The sequence below is a fragment of the Triticum urartu genome, chromosome 7A, assembly GCF_056163025.1.
Source record: "Triticum urartu cultivar PI428250 chromosome 7A, HENAU_Tu73, whole genome shotgun sequence".
Lineage (NCBI taxonomy): Eukaryota > Viridiplantae > Streptophyta > Magnoliopsida > Poales > Poaceae > Triticum > Triticum urartu.
Window position 1 is genome coordinate 37,433,989 of NC_141879.1, and position 21,620 is coordinate 37,455,608.

Sequence of the window (21,620 nt, forward strand, 5' to 3'; positions counted from 1 at the left end):
GGATTGCACTGGCACATTAGGATTCACCTCACTCCAGAAAATGCACGACAGCTATAAGGATGCTTGCATACGGAGCTCCCGGTGATTCACTCAAAGACTATGGGCTCATGACCGAGTCCACGACCATTGAATGTTTCTTCAAGTTATGCAGGACAGTGGTGGTAGTGTTTGGACCGCAATACTTGCGATCACCCAATGCTGAAGACACTGCTCGGATCCTAGCACAGAATGCAGCAAGAGAATTTCTTGGGATGCTTGGAAGCATTGATTGCATGCATTGGAAATGGAAAAACTATCCATTTGCTTGGCAGGGGATGTACAAAGGCGGTTGCAGTGTGGTACTTGAGGCAGTGGCCACACACGACCTATGGATTTGTCACTCCTTCTTTGGTATACCAGGAACTCACAACGACATCAACGTACTGCAGTGCTCCCCTGTCTTTGCTAAGCTTGTTGAATGTCATTCTCCTCCGGTGAACTTCGAGGTCAATAGGCGACACTACAGCAAGGGATACTACCTAGCAGATGGCATCTATCAGAGATGGTCCACATTTATGAAGACTATCTCAAACCCTGTGCCAGGAGGCAAGTACTCTCACTTTGCGAAGGTTCAGGAGGCTTGCAGGAAGGATGCCAAGGATGTCAAGCGGGCATTTGATGTGCTCCAATCTCGATTTGCTGTTGTCCAATACCCCGCTCAGACCTGGTCAAAAGATCAAATGTGGGAGATCATGACTTGTTGTGTAATCTTGCACAACATGATCATCGAGAGCAAGCAGGAAGAGCCAGTGTTTGACACTGAACCATATTACAGACAGGGTCCTCTTGCCCAAGTTGATCACCACCTACCGGCAACCTGGACGGCCTTCCTCAATATGCGTCAGGAGATCCGAGACCCACTGGTGCATCAACAACTGCAGCAGGATCCGGTGGAGCAACTATGGAGGCTCAAGGGCAACGCCTAGCTCGGCGTGTGATGAAATATGAGTTTTTATTTGTTGAACTATATAATTTATACTGAACTATTTGTTGTTGAACTATTTGTTGAACCATTTGATTTCTATTGATTTTCTATGATGAACTATGTGATAAAAAATAGCTTCTCTTGAATTTGCGGCAGGCATGACGAATATGGGCCGATTTACGTCGATAGCGGACCAATTTTGCGTCGAAAGTGGGCTGAAAAGTGGGCAAATTTGCGCCGAAATTGGCCGATATTGGTGCCTGGGGGCGGCGGTGGGAACCCAATCCTCCCTAAGCCGATTTTAGCGCCGGTTCGCCCCCAGACGGCAATTTTTCAAGCCACCTGGGGGGGGGGGGGGCGAACGGCCGAAGATGCTCTTAAGACTCACAAACGATGGGCACCTGATCTGTTTTTTGAACGACGGGGGGCAGCCAAGTAGCGACCAACTCCTTACTAGCCAAATTTTTATTTCTCCGCGACTTGGATGTCATGGAAATGATTAAATACTTCTAAAAAAAGGCTTCAAATTTAGTTTATACACACACTGGATTTTCGATTAAAAAGATACTAGGATCACACATAATGCAGTGTAATGTAAAGTTTTTTTTTATGGATGTGTGTGTTTAACACAGTCTGTCCATATCATGGAGCATGTAGATTGCTCCAGGTCTATCCCACTGATTCTTGAGTCTTGTGTTGAGCTTATCAAAGCACTGCCCTTCGCAGAACATGACTATTAAGGTGACAACACAGATCTAAGGTCCGCCACTCGCGTGGTGTGACGTACGCCAAAGTCCTAAATGCGCGTCTGATGGCAACTTTACCCAAGGGAACTAGGTTGTACAGCTCTTCATGTGATCTTGCGGTGCCCTTTGCGTACCGAGGTAGTAGCTCCAGGTAATAGTGGCCAATGGGCAATTTGGTGGACCTTGGCACAATAGGATTGAACATTTTGAAGTGGTTCCACCGCCTATAAAGTGTTCTTGAAACCCTTGGGCGTATAAGTCATCATTGCACAGAGCAATGGTGGCTGTCCACCCAGGTACACTGTCCAGCATGTTAAACATAATAAAACGGTTGGGTTGGCCCTCAAAAACATCCAGCCTGGGGGCAAGAAACCTAGGCAACAGGACTTTTGGTGGGTCGCGACTGCCTAGATATCTCAGTTCCATCTAATATCTCAACTTGCAGTCACATCACATAACAAAAATTATATTCTAGATATGATACCCAGATCATCAATGTGATGGTTGGTACGGGAACTTGAATTTTAAATTCCTGGCTAAATAAGCAGAGGGCTGGATAGTGCAAACATGAGTGAATATGGTGAAATATGAGAGGGTATATATTGAGCTCAATACCGCTGAAGAAACTTGGGAAGCATGCCACAAGTATGACACCAAATAACAGGTACAACTCATGAGCTATATTGCTAATTGGATTATTACTTATGACGCAAAATCTATCATCCGTGTAGCATGTGCCAGGATTTGTCCGTGGTCTGTCACAATATCTGGATGATCATTCTTAGACTTGATTTTATATATACTTCCTTCGTCCTGAATTTCTTGTCACGGAAAAGGATAGAAATTGGTGTATCTAGAGCTAAAAATACATCTAGATACATCCATTTCTGCAACAAGTAATTCGAGACGGAGCGAGTAGTAAGTTGTACAACAACAACAACAACAACAAAGCCTTTAGTCCCAAACAAGTTGGGGTAGGCTAGAGGTGAAACTCATAAAATCTCGCAACCAACTCATGGCTCTGGCACATGGATAGCAAGGTTCCACGCACCCCTGTCCACAGCTAGCTCTTTGGTGATACTCCAATCCTTCAGGTCTCTCTTAATGGACTCCTCCCATGTTAAATTCGGTCTACCCCGCCCTCTCCTGACCTTCTCTGCACGCTTTAGCCGCCCGCTATGCACTGGAGCTTCTGGAGGCCTGCGCTGAATATGCCCAAACCATCTCAGACGATGTTGGACAAGCTTCTCTTCTATTGGTGCTACCCCAACTCTATCTCGTATATCATCATTCCGGACTCGATCCTTCCTCGTGTGGCCACACATTTATCTCAACATACGCATCTCCGCCACACCTAACTGTTGAACATGTCGCATTTTAGTCGGCCAACACTCAGCGCCATACAACATTGCAGGTCGAACCACCGTCTTGTAGAACTTGCCATTTAGCTTTTGTGGCACTTTCTTGTCACAGAGAATGCCAGAAGCATGGCGCCACTTCATCCATCCGGCTTTGATTCGGTGGTTCACATCTTCATCAATACCCCCATCCTCTTGCAGCATTGACCCCAAATACCAAAAGGTGTCCTTCTAAGGTACCGCCTGGCCATCAAGGCTAACCTCCTCCTCCTCATACCTAGTAGTACTGAAACCGCACATCATGTACTCGGTTTTAGTTCTACTAAGCCTAAACCCTTTCGATTCCAAGGTTTGTCTCCATAACTCTAACTTCCTATTTACCCCCGTCCGACTATCGTCAACTAGCACCACATCATCCCAAAGAGTATACACCATGGGATATCTCCTTGTATATCCCTTGTGACCTCATTCATCACCAATGCAAAAAGATAAGGGCTCAAAGTTGACCCTTGATGCAGTCCTATCTTAATTGGGTAGTCATCACTATCGACATCACTTGTTCGAACACTTGTCACAACATTATCGTACATGTCCTTGATGAGGGTAATGTACTTTGCTGGGACTTTGTGTTTCTCCAAGGCCCACCACATGACATTACGCGGTATCTTATCATAGGCCTTCTCCAAGTTAATGAACACCATATGCAAGTCCTTCTTTTGCTCCCTATATCTCTCCATAAGTTGTCATACCAAGAAAATGGCTTCCATGGTCAACCTCCCAGGCATGAAACCAAACTAAGTTTTGGTCACGCTGGTCATTCTTCTTAAGCGGTGCTCAATGACTCTCTCCCATAGCTTCATTGTATGGCTCATCAGCTTAATTCCACGGTTATTAGTACAACTCTGAACATCCCCCTTGTTCTTAAAGATTGGTACTAATATACTCCGTCTCCATTCTTCTAGCATCTTGTTTGCTCGAAAAATGAGGTTGAAAAGCTTGGTTAGCCATACTATCGCTATGTCCCTGAGACCTTTCCACACCTCAATGGGGTACAATCAGGGTCCATCGCCTTGCCTCCTTTCATCCTTTTTAAAGCCTCCTTGACCTCAGACTCCTGGATTCACCGCACAAAACGCATGTTGGTCTCATCAAAGGAGTCGTCCAGTTCAATGGTAGAACTCTCATTCTCCCCATTGAACAACTTGTCAAAGTACTCCCACCATCTATGCTTAATCTCCTCGTCCTTCACCAAGAGTTGGTCTGCTCCGTCCTTGATGCATTTGACTTGGCCAATATCCCTCGTCTTCCTCTCTTGGATCTTGGCCATCTTATAGATGTCCCTTTCGCCTTCCTTCGTGCCTAACCATTGGTAGAGGTCCTCATAAGCCCGACCCCTTACTTCACCAACAACTTGCTTTGCGGCCTTCTTCGCCATCTTGTACTTCTCTATGTTGTCTGCACTCTTATCCATGTATAGGCGTCTGAAGCAATCTTTTTTCTCTTTAATCGCCTTTTGGACATCATCATTCCACCACCAGGTATCCTTATCTTCGCTTCTCCTTCCCCTGGACACTCCAAACTCCTCTGAGGCCACCTTACGAATGCAAGTCGCCATCTTCATCCACACATTGTCCGCATCCCCTCCTTCCTCCCAAGGGCCCTCCTTAATGACCCTCTCCTTGAACGCCTGAGCTACCTCCCCCTTGAGCTTCCACCACTTCGTTCTAGCGACTTTGGCACGCTTATCCCGCTGGACACGAATCCAAAAGCGGAAGTCAGCAACCACCAGCTTATGCTGGGGTACAACACTCTCTCCAGGTATCACCTTACAGTCTAGGCACGCACGCCTATCTTCTCTTCTCGAGAGAATGAAATCAATCTGGCTAGAGTGTTGGCCACTACTAAAATTCACCAGATGTGATTCTCTCTTTCTAAAGAGGGTGTTAGCTACAATCATGTTGTAGGCTAGAGCAAAGCTTAAGACATCTTCTCCTTCTTGATTCCTGATGCCATAGCCAAAGCCCCCATGCACCCCTTCAAAACATGTGTTAGATGTACCCACGTGGCCATTGAGGTCTCCTCCTATGAAGAGCTTCTCACCAATCGGTACGCTCTTAACCACGTCTTCCATGCCTTCCCAGAACTCCCTATTGGTGTTCTCACTGTGGCCTACTTGCGGGGCATACGCGCTGATAACATTGAGAACCAAGTCCTCAACTACCAGCTTGACCAGGTTAATCCGGTCCCCACGTCTCTTGACGTCTACCACTCCATACTTGAGGCTCTTATTGATCAAGATGCCTACGCAATTTCTGTTTGCAGCCGTCTCCGTGTACCACAACTTGAAGCCGGTATCATCCACCTCCTTCGCCTTCTGTCCTCTCCATTTGGTTTCTTGGACGCAAAGGATATCAACACCTCTCCTCACTGCTGCATCAACTAGCTCCCGAAGCTTCCCTGTCAGAGACCCTACGTTCTAGCTACCTAAGCGAATCCTCCTAGGCTCGGCTAGCTTCCTTACCCTTCGCACTCGTCGAGTCAAATGCGAAGACCCTTGCTCATTTTCCACTACATCCGGGCGCCGATGTAGCGCGCCACTAAGGATGCGACGACCCGATCCTCGCTCACTTGCCACCGTATCTGGATCAAGATACAGCGCGCCCCTTTGGGGGTGACGGCCCGACCCTTGCCCATTTTCCACCACACCCAGGTTCCGATGTAGCGCGTCGCTGAGAGGGTTACGCCCCAACGAAAATTTTTTGGGTTTCATCTCCATAAGAGTGGCTGAGTTTTAGAGTTGGCTCGCCAAGCCTATCACAACCCTCCTCCTTTACCCCGGCTTGGGACTGGCTATGTTGAGACAACATAGGTGGAGTTAGCGAGTAGTAAGTTGTACATAGTGCGAAACTATCATACTTGTCAAATTAATAATTTGCAGTGTGGCCATAGGGCTTCGCGCATTTGTGCGGCTAGTTTTATCTTGTGTTACCATATACTCCCGCTGTTCCTAAATATATGACGTTTTGGCAGTTCAAATTATTTGTTGATAATTTTGTCATGTCACCCCCCAATTATTTGTTGATCTTACTTGTTATTAGATTACAACTTCACAGTATAATGTTGGGTTCGAGTATTGCCTGACCTCTATTTCCCTTTTCCAATAAAACATTCAGCATTTTTCACTGTAATTTATGGAGCTCATCTCTTCAAAGTATTTCTAGTTTCTCTACAAAAGAAGTATTTCTAGTTTCTCTACAAAAGAAGTATTTCTAGTTTCTCTCTGCAAAGAAATAAGTATTTCTAATTTCTACTCCCTTCGTTCCTAAATATAAGACCTTTTAGAGATTCCAATATAGACTACATACGAAGCAAAAAATGTGTGAATCTACACTCTAAAATGCATCTATATACATCTATATGTAGTTTGTATTGAAATCTCTGAAAGGTCTTATATTTAAAAATGATATTTAAAAACGGAGGGAATACTACCTTATTTGCATATGTATGATTTTACACATTACATATGTCTTCCTTTGCATCATAAATCCAACATGTTCCCCATGCTACAAAATTTCATCTCCACATGGTTTCGCACCACCATAAAAAATCTCAAGGGTGACAATTGACGGTACTCGAGAATACTTGGCCCGTTTCTTCCTTCTCTACCATATAACCCCAAGTCGCCATCTATAGCTAGTGGATGAATACAACTGTTACATTGCATTTGCGACTCAGCGGTTTATTATAAAGAATTTATTCTAAACTCATACTATATATCGACACTTCAGAGATTTTGGTACTGAGGATACAGGGAATATGTTGCCCTTAGGTACTCTATGATCTCAGCGCTTTCGAACATCTTCACCCCCGTGTTAGGATCCTCAATATAAGGCGCCTGCAATGACAATACGAGAAATGTCACACACTACTAGGCCATGCGAATGCAAAGGTTTAGCATCAGCATGAATCACAAGGTTCCAGACCTGGAAAATGCCATGTTTCTTGAAAATTTCCTGTCGCTTGGGGCTGCCACGAGCACAGCTGCATCAAAAAATAGTAAAGTTAATTCCAGTATTGTTTGATGCTACAAAGATGTATTGTGTCAACAAGAGACTGCACTTATGCCATACATAAGTAGTAGATGTTATGATGGCAGAGCATTTAGCTATCTATTTACAAATGCGTTGTGAAGTTTCCAGTGTCGAGTACCTGTGTAGCAAGTGTGGCAACTCCAATTCAACAAGGGCCTCTCGTGCTAATTTACAGAAAGGAGATCCCTGATGATAAAACATGTACTGGTCAGGTTCTGGAACTGGTAGCACACGAGAACGACAAGAAAATAATGACCCCAGATGCTATGGATAGGCAGAAGAGAAGAATTAGACCTCGTATGCCCAGATCTCTATCGGCTGGGGTGGAAGCTTTGAAACAGTGTAGGAAGATCCCTGCAAACAAAATGGGTCAGCCTGATTTGAGCAAACACTTTCAGAGGTCACACACTGTATACATGCTTATATGGTTTACTGGCAATCTACCTTCCATACACGCCAAATCATAGCAAGCCCTGCAGTTATTGTCTACAAAATAAGCCACAAAGCATCAACTTTTGCACAACTGATTACTACTAATAATGAACCGTCATACTCAAGTCAAACGGTAACAAAATCATGAACATATGACAAATAAAGATCGCATATAAATCAAAGGTAATGTGCTTCTGAACATAGCCTATACTTTTGGATTATGGAATACTTAGTTACTTACCGTAAATAGACCAAGTGATAGCATAATCGGGACAGTTCCATCACCTGAAAGACAAACACAGGGAAGGAGCCAACAGGAAGGACCCTGTCAGGAACAGGGGAAGCAAGGTCTGGTAAAATAAATGATGAGATACAAACCGTATGTGTCCGCAAGGTATTTTATAATGGCATCTGATTCATACATGGCAACTCCGGTGTTTGGATCCACCTACAACATATGATTATCTTAAATGAAGATATAATTTTGCTTTCACATAGCATTCTTTTTAGGCAACATAGAAGAACTAACGATTTTGACTAATAACTGCAAAACACATTGCAAGCAGAAGACTGCAACAACATGACAAAACACCCGATGTCTTCTTACCAATTAATGGCAAAAACACATTGCAGCAGAGAACTGCAACAGTATGGCAAATCATAAGATGTCTGTTTACTAATGAATCACAAAACACATTGCATTGCAGCATAAGACTGCAACAATATGACAAAAACCCCATCTTGCCAGGAAACAAGAAGTTCAGAAATATTAATACCCCCTCTGTTACAAAATCTAAGAAGTTCTATCTTTGTCCTAAGTCAATCTGTATCAAGTTCCACAAAATTTATAGAAAAATACATCAACATTCACAACAGTACAACACCAAGTGAGTATAATATATAAACATATTTCATAATGGATTTAGTGATACTAATTTGATGTTGTAGAATGTAGATCTTAGTACAATTCTCTATAAAATTGGTCAAACATGAAGAAGATTGACTTAGAATAAACCAAGAACTTCTTACATTTTGGAACATAGTGAGTATTAGTTATTGGTGATTCTGCTGGGATCATGCTTGTTTGTCAAACATAATTCAGAAACTACATTAGAAAGATATGTAAAATTGGAAATGGTAGCGATCACATATAACCTAACAAAACATAGAACTGGTGAGGAATTCTTGCATACCATGTAAGGGAACTGTTTTTTCCCACCCATCTCTAAAACCTTGGGACGAAATGTTGGCCCCTTTTGAGGACAGGGGTAAAATAAAACATCAAGGTCCAAGACGGATACCATCTCTCTCACCTGAAAATTTTACATGGCAACCATAAACGCCAAGATTTTCCAAACATCGAAAATGACAGCTACACAATGCAGATGCAGCAAACTAAAAGGACATTCACCTTTCGACAAAATGGACAGCTGAAAGTTTTAGCCAGAATACGCCAACAATTGAAACAAAGAAAATCAGAAGCAGAGGAAAATATTAGCCCTTGGTATATATAAAAAAGTAGGCCCAATTATAAATACGCAGGGAGTGTTATTTTTTCATAGGAAAGATATGAATCCCAACTGAAAGAAAGCTCGTACCCTTCAAACTCGTACATCTCAATAGGTTTTTCTGGTCGACGGCACTGATCTATCTTTGAGGTCTCCTTAACCTTTAGACCTTATAAATAAGAAACAAATGTATTTGTGCATTACTCCTTTAAATTGAAAAACAATAGGCACCGAACAAGTAAAATAAAATGATCTTAGCTAGCAAAAATGGGGAATTAGAGAAATTCACCTAGAAATTCCAGAGAGTATTGGTCTGAGGGTATTTTATCCGCGGAGACTAGTGATACCGAGTATCTGCACATCACAGGATCGCACAAATGAGAAACCAACCACAAGACATGAATACAGCTCAATGTGAGACGTAATCTTCAAAATGTACCAATTCACACTTCTTTGCGCGACGGCGCTGAGCTAATGTTCTCGAATCATTGACACCAAAGTAACCAAGCATTGCTAATTAATTGACATCAAAGTAAACTACACAGTGCTAATTACTGAAGCAGCAGCTCATTTGGATAACATCGAAGCAGAGACAGATGAATACACCGAGATTCCACTGTGGTGCTCAATTTGGCGGGTGAAACGAAACAGATTTGCATCTTTATTATCCCAACTGGGGGAGGATTGATTGGAGGAGACGAACCCACCCTAGGACGAAGAGGCCGGTGCCGAGGCGGAAAGGCAGGGCGAGGGCCGCGCCGGCGACGCTGGCGAGCTGGCCATCCTTGACCGCGAAGCGCTTGGGCACCGGAGGCGCGAACCCTGCCGGCGGCGAGAACTCCGGCCGTTCTTCGGAGGTGGAGGCGGGGGCAGAGACGGGGGCGGATTCGGGCTGCGCGGCGACCCTGAGGGTGGCTGACGCCGTCTTCCGCGTGCAGGTGGCGGCGGTGGTGGTAGGCACCGCGCGCGAGGAGAGGAACGGCGGGAGGCGGAGCGCCGCCGTGGCCATTTACCCGCGCGCGCGGGGCGATGCGAGCGGAGCGGGAGACGGAGGCTGCCGCTGGCGCGAGTGGACAGGGAGGGGCGTGGAGTGTAGCTGAGGGAGCTGCTCGAACGGGAGAAAGATATCCCTCCACGAACTTCCGCTGGCTCACTGGGTAGCTCGCCTCCTTGTATTGTACTCCTATACGTCGAAAGACAATTTTATATTGTGAGACGTAGTGTTATTTTCCTTTATTTAATTGCATCTTTTATTTTTTTAAATAATATGAAATTAGGATTTTTTTTTCAGAAACAAAATATCTCGACAAACTCATCTTGAAACGATCCAATTCAACATTATGCACATTTTGTTGACACTACACCTTGATTGCTATGATATGGATCAACCGGTTGATACTTTTGCCCGGCTGGCTACTATTTCTTTTTTCTTTTTTGCAAGAAGGCTAAGGCTAAGTATTAAAACTTGTCTATCGCTTAGTTCTTGGTATATCGGCACATCTTCTTTGGCATTGGCGCGCGTTGCGCAAGCTCGATGCCATCTCTTCATCCCGGCTAGCCCCTTTTGGTTGTGCAGAAAAGCCAGTTAATTAACTTAATTTCAGGTATTGATTACAAGACTTCGCATGTGTGAGAACCAATCCTATGAAAATAAAGTATATGTATGGCCCTCCTGCTTCAAGGTATTGAAAACCCATTGAAGATATCAGTCATGGGATTGAAGGTAGTGTGTGAGCAGGTCAGTTTCCTCTAATATCTACATCGATGCCATGACGAAACAACAATTTCACCCTAGCTTAATAGATGATATGTGGTCGATAAAAGTTGCATTCCAATTTCCGAGTAAGCAATCAGAGATTTAAGTGGATCTTGCAAACATCAACTACCAGATATGAGAGGTTATATATAGAGCCTAGCACACACCAAGAAACATGACAAGGAAATGAAAGCATGTAGCAAGTATGATACCAAAGGTACACAACTTATGAGCACTACAGTTAGTTAGGGTTGTATTTTGAGGTGTGGAAGATGCAACTCATTCCTCTCAAACTTTAAACTAATTATTAAGGGTGATTTGTGAGTCTCCAAGCATGTGTGTCCACTGCTCTATAGCTAGCATGATCCTTGGCCATTTGTTAAAAAATAACTTACTCTATGCAACCATTATACTGCTACAGAACACTAGATTTTAAAAAATACACTAGATTATGTTAACAACACTTTCTTTGATGGTAATTAACTAAGCTTGACTTACCTACCTAAATGGTTTTTTATTGCGGGAATAGCATATTATAATTAACTTCATGCATTCCTTGTATTTATTTTGTTAGCGACTCTCCAATCAGTATTGATGGTAAACAAGCATAGTAATATAGCATAATGTGTTGGGTAGAATCGCCACTAAGTAAGGAATTCTTGGGGCGTGAACCTTTTTTTAAATATGGGGCGTGGACCCTCTAAATAGCACATGTGGATCAAATGTTGTGATGCATTGGTTCTTATAGTTTCAGAACAGAAACCAAACTCTACTTCCTCACATGTTAGGGCATCACAAATAAAACTCCCAAAATTTAACTCTTCAATTTTCAGGAGTTAATCTTTTTTTTGTGGAGCTAAGCAAACCATCAAACTTAACTACTCAAAAACGAAATTGCGCACAAACATCTCATACGGAACTCAAATAGAAACTAGTTTAAAGAACAGATAGTGCTTAATTATACATAATACTTCATAAATATACATCGTAATCCAAAATTAAACTTGATAAAGCTTACTTAGAGCTAAACCAAACTAAATTAAAAACTAAAACACACTAATCCTCTTCGGATTCGAGATTGATCACCGACGGCTTGCCGGAGCGCGACGCCTCGCTATTGTGGGTGTCACGCCATGGCACCGGTGCATCAACGTAGTCATTGGTGCCGATCTCGACGAAGAGAGCGTCCTGCTCTCGATCCGTCATGGCTAAGAAATGTTGAGTCACGGCTAAGCACCTCCCGCTCATTGGTGATGGAGCGCTCACAGGCGAGCTGAACCTCCATCAACTACGTGTCGGCGGAGAGCCGGGCAGCCTCCTTCCACCGCCCGATGCTTCTCCTTCTCCACGATGGCCTTCTCGTACTCACGCTCTACCTCCTCCCACAAGAGGATGTGGATGTGGTCGCGGTGACATACTCTTCCTCCACGTCTGGCTCATCCTCAGCCTTGGCATCAGCCCCTTATGCCTCGCTCTTCGCCACCTTTTCCTATACCTCCTCCTCATCATCCAAGCTCGACAAATCGACCGGCACGGCGATGGCTGGGAGGTGCTGGAACGAGTATGTGTACTAGTGCATAGGTAACCTCCTCTCTATGGCGATTTGGGACGGCAACGATGGTGAATCGGGCGACAGCGACGACTCGGACGACGACAATGGCCAATTGAGCGGTAGCAGCTATTTAGGGTCTAATTCTGACCGATTTAGTGAAATGTGTGGTGGCAGGGATGACTTAGAGTTTGGGGAAGGGGCAGGGATTTATAGAGTCGGGGTGAGGGCGGTCAATTGGGTGGCTCACTAGCGTTTGGGCCATTTTTTCTAGTGAGAGGAGAACACGGGAGATTGGAGGAGAATTGTGTCTTTTACTCATATTGAGCAGAAAAGGAATCTTTTGAGGTTTAACTCCGGAAATTTGTCAAGAGTTATAACTATATGGCTTCTGTTAGCTAGGGTATAACTTCCCCAAAAGAAGTTTTCTTTAGGAGTTACGGATTATTTTAGGGTTCTATTAGAGATGACTTAGTGCGCTATAACCTCATTCATGATCCCAGCTCTAGATCAGATTAATTTGAGTTATAAACTTTCATGACTCATGGTCCAGCTTATATACTAATTTTATATATGTTGATGCTATGGAGTCTGGAGTCGGCAGCATGAATCGAGGGGCCCACGACAACCTGACAAAGGACAAATGTGCTCAGAAAGTTTCCAGAAATGATATAAGATACATATACAGCCATCTAATTAATTTGATTTTAGGTATTGATTCGAAGTACTCACATGCAATGTTTAAGAAATCGTTAACTGGTAGCTGTTCGGTCGGTTTAGGAGTATCGATTAATCGGTGAATTGGCCTATTAACTGGATTAATCGGTCAACCATTAATTGGTAGATTGAATAGGAACTTGCCAACATATATCTAGATTTTCTTTTATGTATTATACTATACTCTCATGCTCCCAGCTATGTAGTATACCAAAACATGTTGTCATACACATATGAAAAGCATAGAGGGGAGGTAAAAATATTAATCCTATCTATTAAGGAGCAGGATGGGGCTGTAAGGGGTTACAAGCCAAAATTTTGGGCTTTGTTTGCCTACCCGTTAATGGGCTAACATGGATTAATCGGCATGGCAACTGATTAATAGTCTAACTAGCCAATTAATCGGCCTGATAAGTTAATCGATGAATAAGTTCTATTCGATTCGGCCATGCTATGAGTAATGCCTAGCTTAATAGGTGGTGTTTGATAAATAAAAGTTGCATTATGTTTTTCAAGTAAGCAATCAGAGATCTAAGCAGACCATGTAAACAACGACCACTAAATATGGGAGGCTATATATAGAGCCCAACATCAAAGAAACCTGAAAAATAAATGAAAGCATGTGGTAAGTATGACCCAAGTACAAAACTCATGAGGACCACTGTTCGCCAGGTTTATTTTTGGAGGTGTGGAAGGTACTACTCATTGCTCTATCATTTTAAATTAATTATTAAGGGTAATTTGTGAATCTCGAAGCATGTGCATCCACCGTTGCACAACTACAGCATTGAAGGCACGAAAAACCTACATGAACCATTCGTTAAAAAAAATAACTCATGCTATGCAGCGGTTGTACCACTACAGAACACGATTAAGTGTTTTTATGGGTACACTAGGTTAAGTTAACAACACTATTCAATAGTTTTTTTGTGGGTATTCTTCAATAGTAATTAAGTCTAGCAATCTCCCTAAATTGCACTATATTATTTTCTGAAAAAAGGCTAGTGATTCAAATCAGGAGACCGGCCAGGCCTCCCGCAATCGCCCACGAGTCATTCGATCGTGTCCCATCTGTGGGTTCTTGTTAACGCACGCAGCCACATGATTATATCCCCTCCTTCGTCCCGATCTCTTTGTGAAAGCCGTGAGACACTCGTTTCTCTCCTGTTTTTTTCGTCTCTCTCGCCCATTTCTTCTCTCTCGCGTGCAACACCCTTTCCTTCTTCCATCCGACATCGCTGCTGGCCGTAGCTGCGAGCATGAAGGCGGGGCGCACATCAAACCGGCTGCAAATGCGAGCGGGGCGTTGCGGTGACGGGCTGCAAAGGATGAACCCACGAGCTGCGATGGTGCCCATGACATGATACAACCGGCGGTGACGAGAGCTATACAACCGTCGATAACCACTGTTGGAACCTATGGGCCGTGTGCTTCGACCGGTGACGTAATAGTTGCGGCCAACATTGGTCGCGCCGCCTGCCGGTGCTGGAAAAGATGTGCAGCCAATGCCGATTGCTACAACAAGCACTCGCCCGTGCTGGAACCAGCGCATGGTGATGTTGGAGTCGGCGTGCGGCTGTGTTGGGCGACCCGGTGGGGACTGTGACCGGCAAGGCATAATACTAGGACCGACGGCGTTGATTGCTGAGACCAGCAAGGTCAATTGCTGTTACCGGCGAGGCCATTTGCTTGAACCGGTGACGTCATTTGCTGGAACCGGCAAGGTCATTGGTATAACCGGAGACGCAAAATGTTGCAACTGGCACAACATCTTGCAACCCTCCACGATGAGTTATGCTGCAACTGTCATCGTCGTTTGCTATAACTGTCAATGTAAATCACTGCGACTAGCACGGCGACATGCTGCGAAGACAACCGGTGATGTCATTTGCTAGAATCGTAAGGTCGGTTGCTCCACCTAGAGAAACAAAATGTTGTGACCGGCACGACGGCATGCTAGGACGGTGATAGGCGGATGCTGCGATAGCGAGCATGGATGTTGTGATGGCGAGCCGTGGTTGCTCGAATCGGGAGATGCTATGATGGTAGCCACCGGATGTAGTCTCCTCACCACATCCGATTCACGCCAACCGAACCCGTGTGTATTCATATATTGGTAGAGGAGGGAAACATAATCGCAGACTACTTCATTTTCAGGGTGTTTGCTCTGGCGCACAAGTTAGTAAACGTTTTGCTGGCTAGTCACGTCCTTGTATTTTTTGTGCCTCAAAAGTAGCAAAAAATAAAAACCTTTTTTTTTTTGCGGGTAACACAAAGTTTTTTAATCAAAAGTATTTGGCACTTGACATTTCACGTCCTTGTATTTTTTGTGCCTCAAAAGTAGAAAAAAACACAAACCTGTTTTTTTTGCGGGTAACACAAAGTTTTTTAATCAAAAGTATTTGGCACTTGACATTTTTGTTTGCCAAATACTCCCTCCGTCCCATATGTAAGACATTATGGGACGGAGGGAGTACTTATGATCAGAATGTGAAGTCATGCCCGTTTTGTGCATTGATCTATATAATATTGGACATAAATATTACCAACTCAGATCATCATGTACGTTTATCTTTTCATTTCCCCCATTCCAATAGACATTTGACATTGTTCTTTGTAATTTATGAACCGCATGTCTTCCAAGTATTTCTGCTTTCACACATTACCTTATTTGCATATATGATTACACACAATTTTTTTCCCAGGCTATCCAACAAAGAGACATGATAACAGACAGTATATACGTACATCTTTGCTTCATAAACCCGACATGTTTCCCGTGCTACAAAGTTCCATCTCCACACAGTTTCACAATACTTGAAGGGCGATAATCGACGGAACTTCGACAATACACTTTGCCCGGTTCTTCCTTATCTACCATACAAGCCCCAAGCAGAGCAATATATAGCAACTGGATGAACACAACTTGTACACTGCATTTGGACTCAGTGTTTTATTGTAAAGAATAAATTATAAATCCTTACTATATATGGACAATTCAGAGATCTCGGGCGACATGTTTACTGAGGATAGAGTGAATATGTTGCCTTTAGGTACTCTACGATCTCAGAGCTTTCGAACATTTTGACCCCCGTGTTAGGATCCTCGATATAAGGCACCTGCAAAGACAATGACACATGTCAAACGCTACTAGGCCATGCGAATGCACAGTTTTAGCAGCAACAACATAAATCACAATGCTGCAGACCTGGAAAAGGCCAAGTTTCTTGAAAATTTCCTGTCGCTTGGGGCTGCCACGTGCACAGCTGCAGCAAAAAAAAGGAGAAGTTAATTCCAATGTTGTTTGATGCTACAAAGATGTATTATGTCAACAAGATACTACGCTTATGGCATATATAAATAGTAGATGTTATGATGGCAGAGCATTTAGCTACCTATTTACAGATGCGTTGTGAAGTTTTCATTATCGAATACCTGTGTAGCAAGTGTGGCAACTCCAATTCAACAAGGGCCTCTCGTGCTATTTTACAGAAAGGAGAGCCCTGATGACAAAACATGTGCTGGTCAGGTTCTGGAACCATACGAGAACAAAAGGCAAATAATGACCTTAGATGCTATGAATAGCAGGAGAGAAGAATTAGACCTCGTATGCCCAGATCTCTATCGGCTGGGGTGGAAGCTTTGAAACAGTGTATGAAGATCCCTGCAAACAATACGGGTCAGCCCTGGTTTGAGCAAAAACTTTCAGAGCTTACATACAGTAAACATGCTTATATGATTTATTGACAATCTACCTTCCATATACGCCAAATCATAGCAAGCCCTGCTGTTATTGTCTGCAAAATAAGCCGCGGAGTTTCAGAAATTATACAACTGATTATTAACTAATAATGAACCATCATACTTAATTTAACAGTAACAAAATCATGAACATATGGCAAATAAAGATCACCTATAAGTCAAAGGTAATGTCCTTCTGAACATAGCCTATACTTTTAGAGTTACTTACCGTAAATAGACCAAGTGATAGCATAATTGGAATAGTTCCATCACCTGAAAAACAAAGACAGAGAAGGAGCTAACAGGAAGGACCCTGTCAGGAACAGGGGAAGCAAGGTCTGATAAAATAAATGATGGATACAAACCGTATGTGTCCGCAAGGTATTTTATGATGTCATCTGATTCATACATGGCAACTCCTGTGTTTGGATCCACCTGCAACATATGATTATCTTAAATGAAGATAAGTGTTGAACTAATTTTGCTTTCTTTACGTAGCATTTTTTGGGCAAGATAGAAGAACATCCTATGTCTTACTAATGAATGCAAACGACTTTGCAGCAGAAGAATACAACAAGAGGACAAAACACCCCATGTCTGCTTACTAATGAATGGCAAAACACATGCAGCAGAAAACTGTAACAGAGGACATAACATACGATGTATGTTCACCAATGAATGACAAAACACATTGCATCGCAGCATAAGACTGCAACAATATAACAAAAGCCCATCTTGCCAGGAAACAAGAAGTCCAGAAATATTAATATCCCGTCTGTTCCAAAATCTAAGACGTTCTAGCTTCGTCCTAAGTCGATCTTCATTAAGTTTGACCAAAGTAATAGAAAAATACATTAACATTCACAACAGTACATCACCAAGTAAGTATATTATAAAAAAACATATTTCATAATGGATTCAATTACACTAATTTGGTGTTGTGGATTTTAGTGCACTTGTCCATAAACTTGGTCAAACATGAAGATTGACTTAGCACAAACCAAGAACTTCTTACATATTGGATTTTTGGAACGGAAGGGGTATTATATAATGGTGATTCTGCTGCAATCATGCTTGTTTGACCAAATATAATTCATAAATTACGTTATGAGGATACGTAAAACTGGAACTTGTAGCAATCTCATATAACCTAAGAAACAACAGATTTGGTGAAGAATTCTTGCATACCATGTAAGGGAACTGTTTCTTTCCTCCCATCTCCAAAACCTTTGGACGAAATGTTGGCCCCTTTTGTGGACAGGGATAAAATAAAACATCAAGGTCCAAGACGGCTACCATCTCTCTCACCTGAAATTTTACATGGCAAAAACACCAAGGTTGTCCATACATGAAAAATGCCAAGTACAAGATGCAGACGTGGTAAACTAAAACGATATTCACCTTTCGACAAAATGGACAGCTGAAAGTTTTAGCCAGCATACACCAACAATTGAAGCAAAGAATAAATCAGAAGCAGAGAAAATATTAGGCCATGATATACAAAAAAGCAGGTCCAACTGTAAATATGCAGGACCATCAATTTTATCATAGTAAAGTTACGAACCCCAATTGAAAGAAAGCCCATACCCTTCAAACTCGTATATCTCAATAGGTTTTTCTGGTCGACGGCACTGATCTATCTTTGAGGTCTCCCTCACCTTTAGACCTTAAATAAGAAACAAATGTATTTGCGTAATACTCCTTCAAATTGAAAAATAATAGACACTGAACAAGTAAAATAAAATGATCTCAGCTAGCAAAAATGGGGAATTAGAGAAATTCACCTAGAAATTCCAGCGAATATTGGTCTGCGGGTATTTTGTCAGCAGAGACTAGTGATACCGAGTATCTGCACATCGCAATGAGAAACCAACCACAAGATATGAATACAGCTCAATGTGACGCTTTATCTTCAAAATGTACATGAATTTCCAATTCGCGTGATGGTGCTGAGCTAATTTTCTCGAATTACTGACACCAAATTAACTCTTTTTTTAAGCAATCTCAAATGGACAAAAAAAAACTACACATTGCTAATTACTGAAGCGGCTCATTTGGACAGCATCAGAATCAAAGTAGAAAGAGATGAATACACCCAGATTCCACTCTGGTGCCCAATTCGGTGGGCGAAATGAAACAGATTTGAATCTTGTGAGCAGTCCCATCTGGAGAAGGATTGGAGGAGACGAACCCTTGGACGAAGAGGCCGGTGCCGAGGCGGAAAGGCACGGCGAGGGCCGCGCCGGCGACGCTTCCGAGCTGCCCATCCTTGATAGCCAAGCGCCTGGGCACCGGAGGCGTGAACCCGTCCGGCGGCGAGAACTCCGGCGGCCCGTCGGAGGTGGAGGTGGAGGCAGAGGCGGGGGCGGATCCGGGCTGCGCGGCGACCCTGAGGGTGGCTGACGCCGTCCTCCGGGTGCAGGTGGCGGCTGTGGTGGTAGGCGTGGCGCACGGGGAGAGGAGCGGCGGGAAGCGGAGCGCCGCCGCGGCCATGGCTCCGCCGCGCGGCGCGGGCGGAGCAGAGCTGGACGGTAGGTAGGTATAGCTGAGTAGGTAGGTGGCGCGAGGGGAGTGAAGCTCACTGCGTAGCCAGCTTATCATACTTTTTTTATCTTTCTGTATGTATGTATGTATGTGTACATTTTTCCTCGGACGATGCATGCAGGGAGACAAAGACCTTTCTTCTTCCTTGTTGGTATGATTTGTTGCTGCTGTTCTTCTCCTTCCTCTGTGCTGATGCTGGTGGGAGATCCTGCTTTGTCCGGACGGATGGCCCGGCCGCGGTGCTGGACCGGTCGGATGACTCGAGTTCTCTTCTTTTTGGAAGGGACAGTTTTCGCGGTACTCAAAGCCAAAGATGACGACGACTGTTGTAGGAGTGTTGAATTGGTGTCTATGCCCTCTCAGCGCTGGTGTCAAGAAAGGAGGAACCAACATGGAGCTAATTGTACCGTGGTCGAAAATGATGATCTGTTTGCGACTCGTTGCAGATCCTTCTGTTGTAGGGGTCTTCTTTCAAGATTCAAGGACGATTACACATGGCTCCGAAGATCTTCTTGTTTTATGGTTGTCTTAGGGTACTTTAGATGTTCATGGTCTTTTGTGTTTGTGTTTTAATGTGCTTGTAAGGATCGATTGCTTTGTACTGATTCGTGTGATATGAATGAAAAAATTCTAAAAAAAAGATTCCGAATAGTTTTCGTCAAAACAAATCTGTCAAAAACCAACCAGGCGACTTCTCTCTCTCATCAACTGCCTCTCCCGACTGACACATGCCCACGTGGGCCATGGCACCCGCCCACGCCCTCCCCTCAAAGCCTTATATCTTTTGCGATCTTCTCCATTCATCCTCTTCCCGATTCTTTTCCCGTTTTGCCTCTCTCTCGCTCGACACGTTTTCGTCGATAGAGAAGAGAAAGTCCTCCCACAACCAAACCACCACTGTTGCACGGGTTGACGGCGACCACTGTTGCGCATCCCCACATAATAAGAAAAAATTTTGTTTTTGCCACTCTAGTTTTTTGTCCATTTTACTTATGCCACTCTAGAATTTGACATCTCACTTTTGCCACTCTTACCTTTTGACAATACATCACAAATGCTATTCAGTGGCAAAAACAATAATTTTTCATTTCACTTTTGCCACTTTTAGCTTTTGACATGTATTACAATTGGCACTCTAAAGTTTTTGCTTTTGCCATGGAATGGCAAAAGTGACATATTGTCAAAAGCTAAGAGTGACAAAAGTAAAATGTCAAATTCTAGAGTGGCACAAGCAAAGTTGGCAAAACTAGAGTGGCAAAAACAAAGTTTTCCCACATAATAATCGTTGGTGATGCAAGCTAAAGGGCGATGTGCAGGGCGCCGCTACTGCATCCATCGCCATGGCAACAGCCGCGGCGCTACCAGCCAGGGTTGGTGCCAAGGCTCTCCCATGTTGCGACTTGTGACGAGGAGGCATCTTCGTGTTCGTTTCCCCATGGTGCAGTAGCAACAGCGACACTTTTGCAAACTGTAGGTGGCGACATTGACCACTGATGGTACCAGGAGTGGTAATTGCATCGCCGTTCTTGCAACCGAAGGAGACGACATCGACCATCTCTACTACAAGGATGATTATAGCAGTGTCACTGTTGCAACTAGAGGCGAGCTCAACACGTGGAATGTCGGCTGCATAGCTGCTACGGTGCTGATGATGTTTGTGTGGAGACGACTACAATGTTGGTGATGTTGTGATGGGAAGAAGGGGTGTCGTCGGTGTTGCTATGGGGGTGTTGCAACATCACCTGTTGTTGCGTGCTCAGGGTCCGCGACATTACCTGAAGCTATAAAGGATGTTGTCGCAGGTGCTACGGCAAAGGCATCGTCGGTTATAGGCTACGGGTTCCTATGAGGCCACCGGCTCATATGGCGAAATAATGTCGGTGATGGTGGTAACGGGCAGCATCACGAGGTCTCGTTGTTGGGTAACGTAGTAATTTAAAAAAAATTCCTACGCACACGCAAGATCATGGTGATGCATAGCAACGAGAGGGGAGAGTGTTGTCCACGTACCCTCGTAGACCGAAAGCGAAAGCGTTAGCACAATGCGGTTGATGTAGTCGTACGTCTTCACAATCCGACCGATCAAGTACCGAACACACGGCACCTCCGAGTTCAGCACACGTTCAGCCCGATGACGTTTCTCGAACTCCGATCTAGCCGAGTGTTGAGAAGAGTTTCGTCAGCACGACGGCGTGGTGACGATGATGATATTCT

General features: G+C 43.8%; 2 protein-coding genes and 1 pseudogene across 3 annotated transcripts; all 3 read right to left on the bottom strand.

The window, feature by feature from the left end:
- Positions 1-1,587: 1,587 nt before the first annotated feature.
- On the bottom strand, positions 1,588-2,249 carry LOC125526018 (uncharacterized; annotated as a pseudogene).
- Positions 2,250-6,573: 4,324 nt separating this feature from the next.
- Positions 6,574-10,263, bottom strand: LOC125524949 (uncharacterized). Its single transcript, XM_048689978.2, has 12 exons — positions 9,807-10,263; positions 9,389-9,453; positions 9,190-9,268; positions 9,003-9,021; positions 8,785-8,904; positions 7,970-8,039; positions 7,833-7,876; positions 7,604-7,645; positions 7,454-7,513; positions 7,278-7,345; positions 7,052-7,109; positions 6,574-6,963 (listed from the first exon to the last, which is right to left on the bottom strand). The coding sequence occupies exons 1-12, from the start codon at positions 10,106-10,108 to the stop codon at positions 6,853-6,855; spliced, it is 1,038 nt and encodes a 345-aa protein (XP_048545935.2). The 5' UTR covers positions 10,109-10,263; the 3' UTR covers positions 6,574-6,852.
- Positions 10,264-15,853: 5,590 nt separating this feature from the next.
- LOC125524948 (uncharacterized) lies at positions 15,854-19,491 on the bottom strand. Of its 2 annotated transcripts, none has more exons than XR_007291080.2 (12): positions 19,054-19,491; positions 18,647-18,711; positions 18,450-18,528; positions 18,264-18,282; positions 18,051-18,170; positions 17,228-17,297; positions 17,092-17,135; positions 16,877-16,918; positions 16,726-16,785; positions 16,517-16,624; positions 16,330-16,387; positions 15,854-16,240 (listed from the first exon to the last, which is right to left on the bottom strand). XR_007291080.2 is itself a non-coding variant. In XM_048689977.2 (12 exons), exons 1-12 carry the CDS (start codon positions 19,461-19,463, stop codon positions 16,142-16,144), a joined length of 1,134 nt encoding a protein of 377 aa, XP_048545934.2. In that variant the 5' UTR covers positions 19,464-19,487; the 3' UTR covers positions 15,854-16,141. The 2 variants fall into 2 exon arrangements, 1 of the variants encoding a protein (XP_048545934.2); XM_048689977.2 differs by having other exon boundaries at positions 16,557-16,624; positions 19,054-19,487.
- Positions 19,492-21,620: the final 2,129 nt, after the last annotated feature.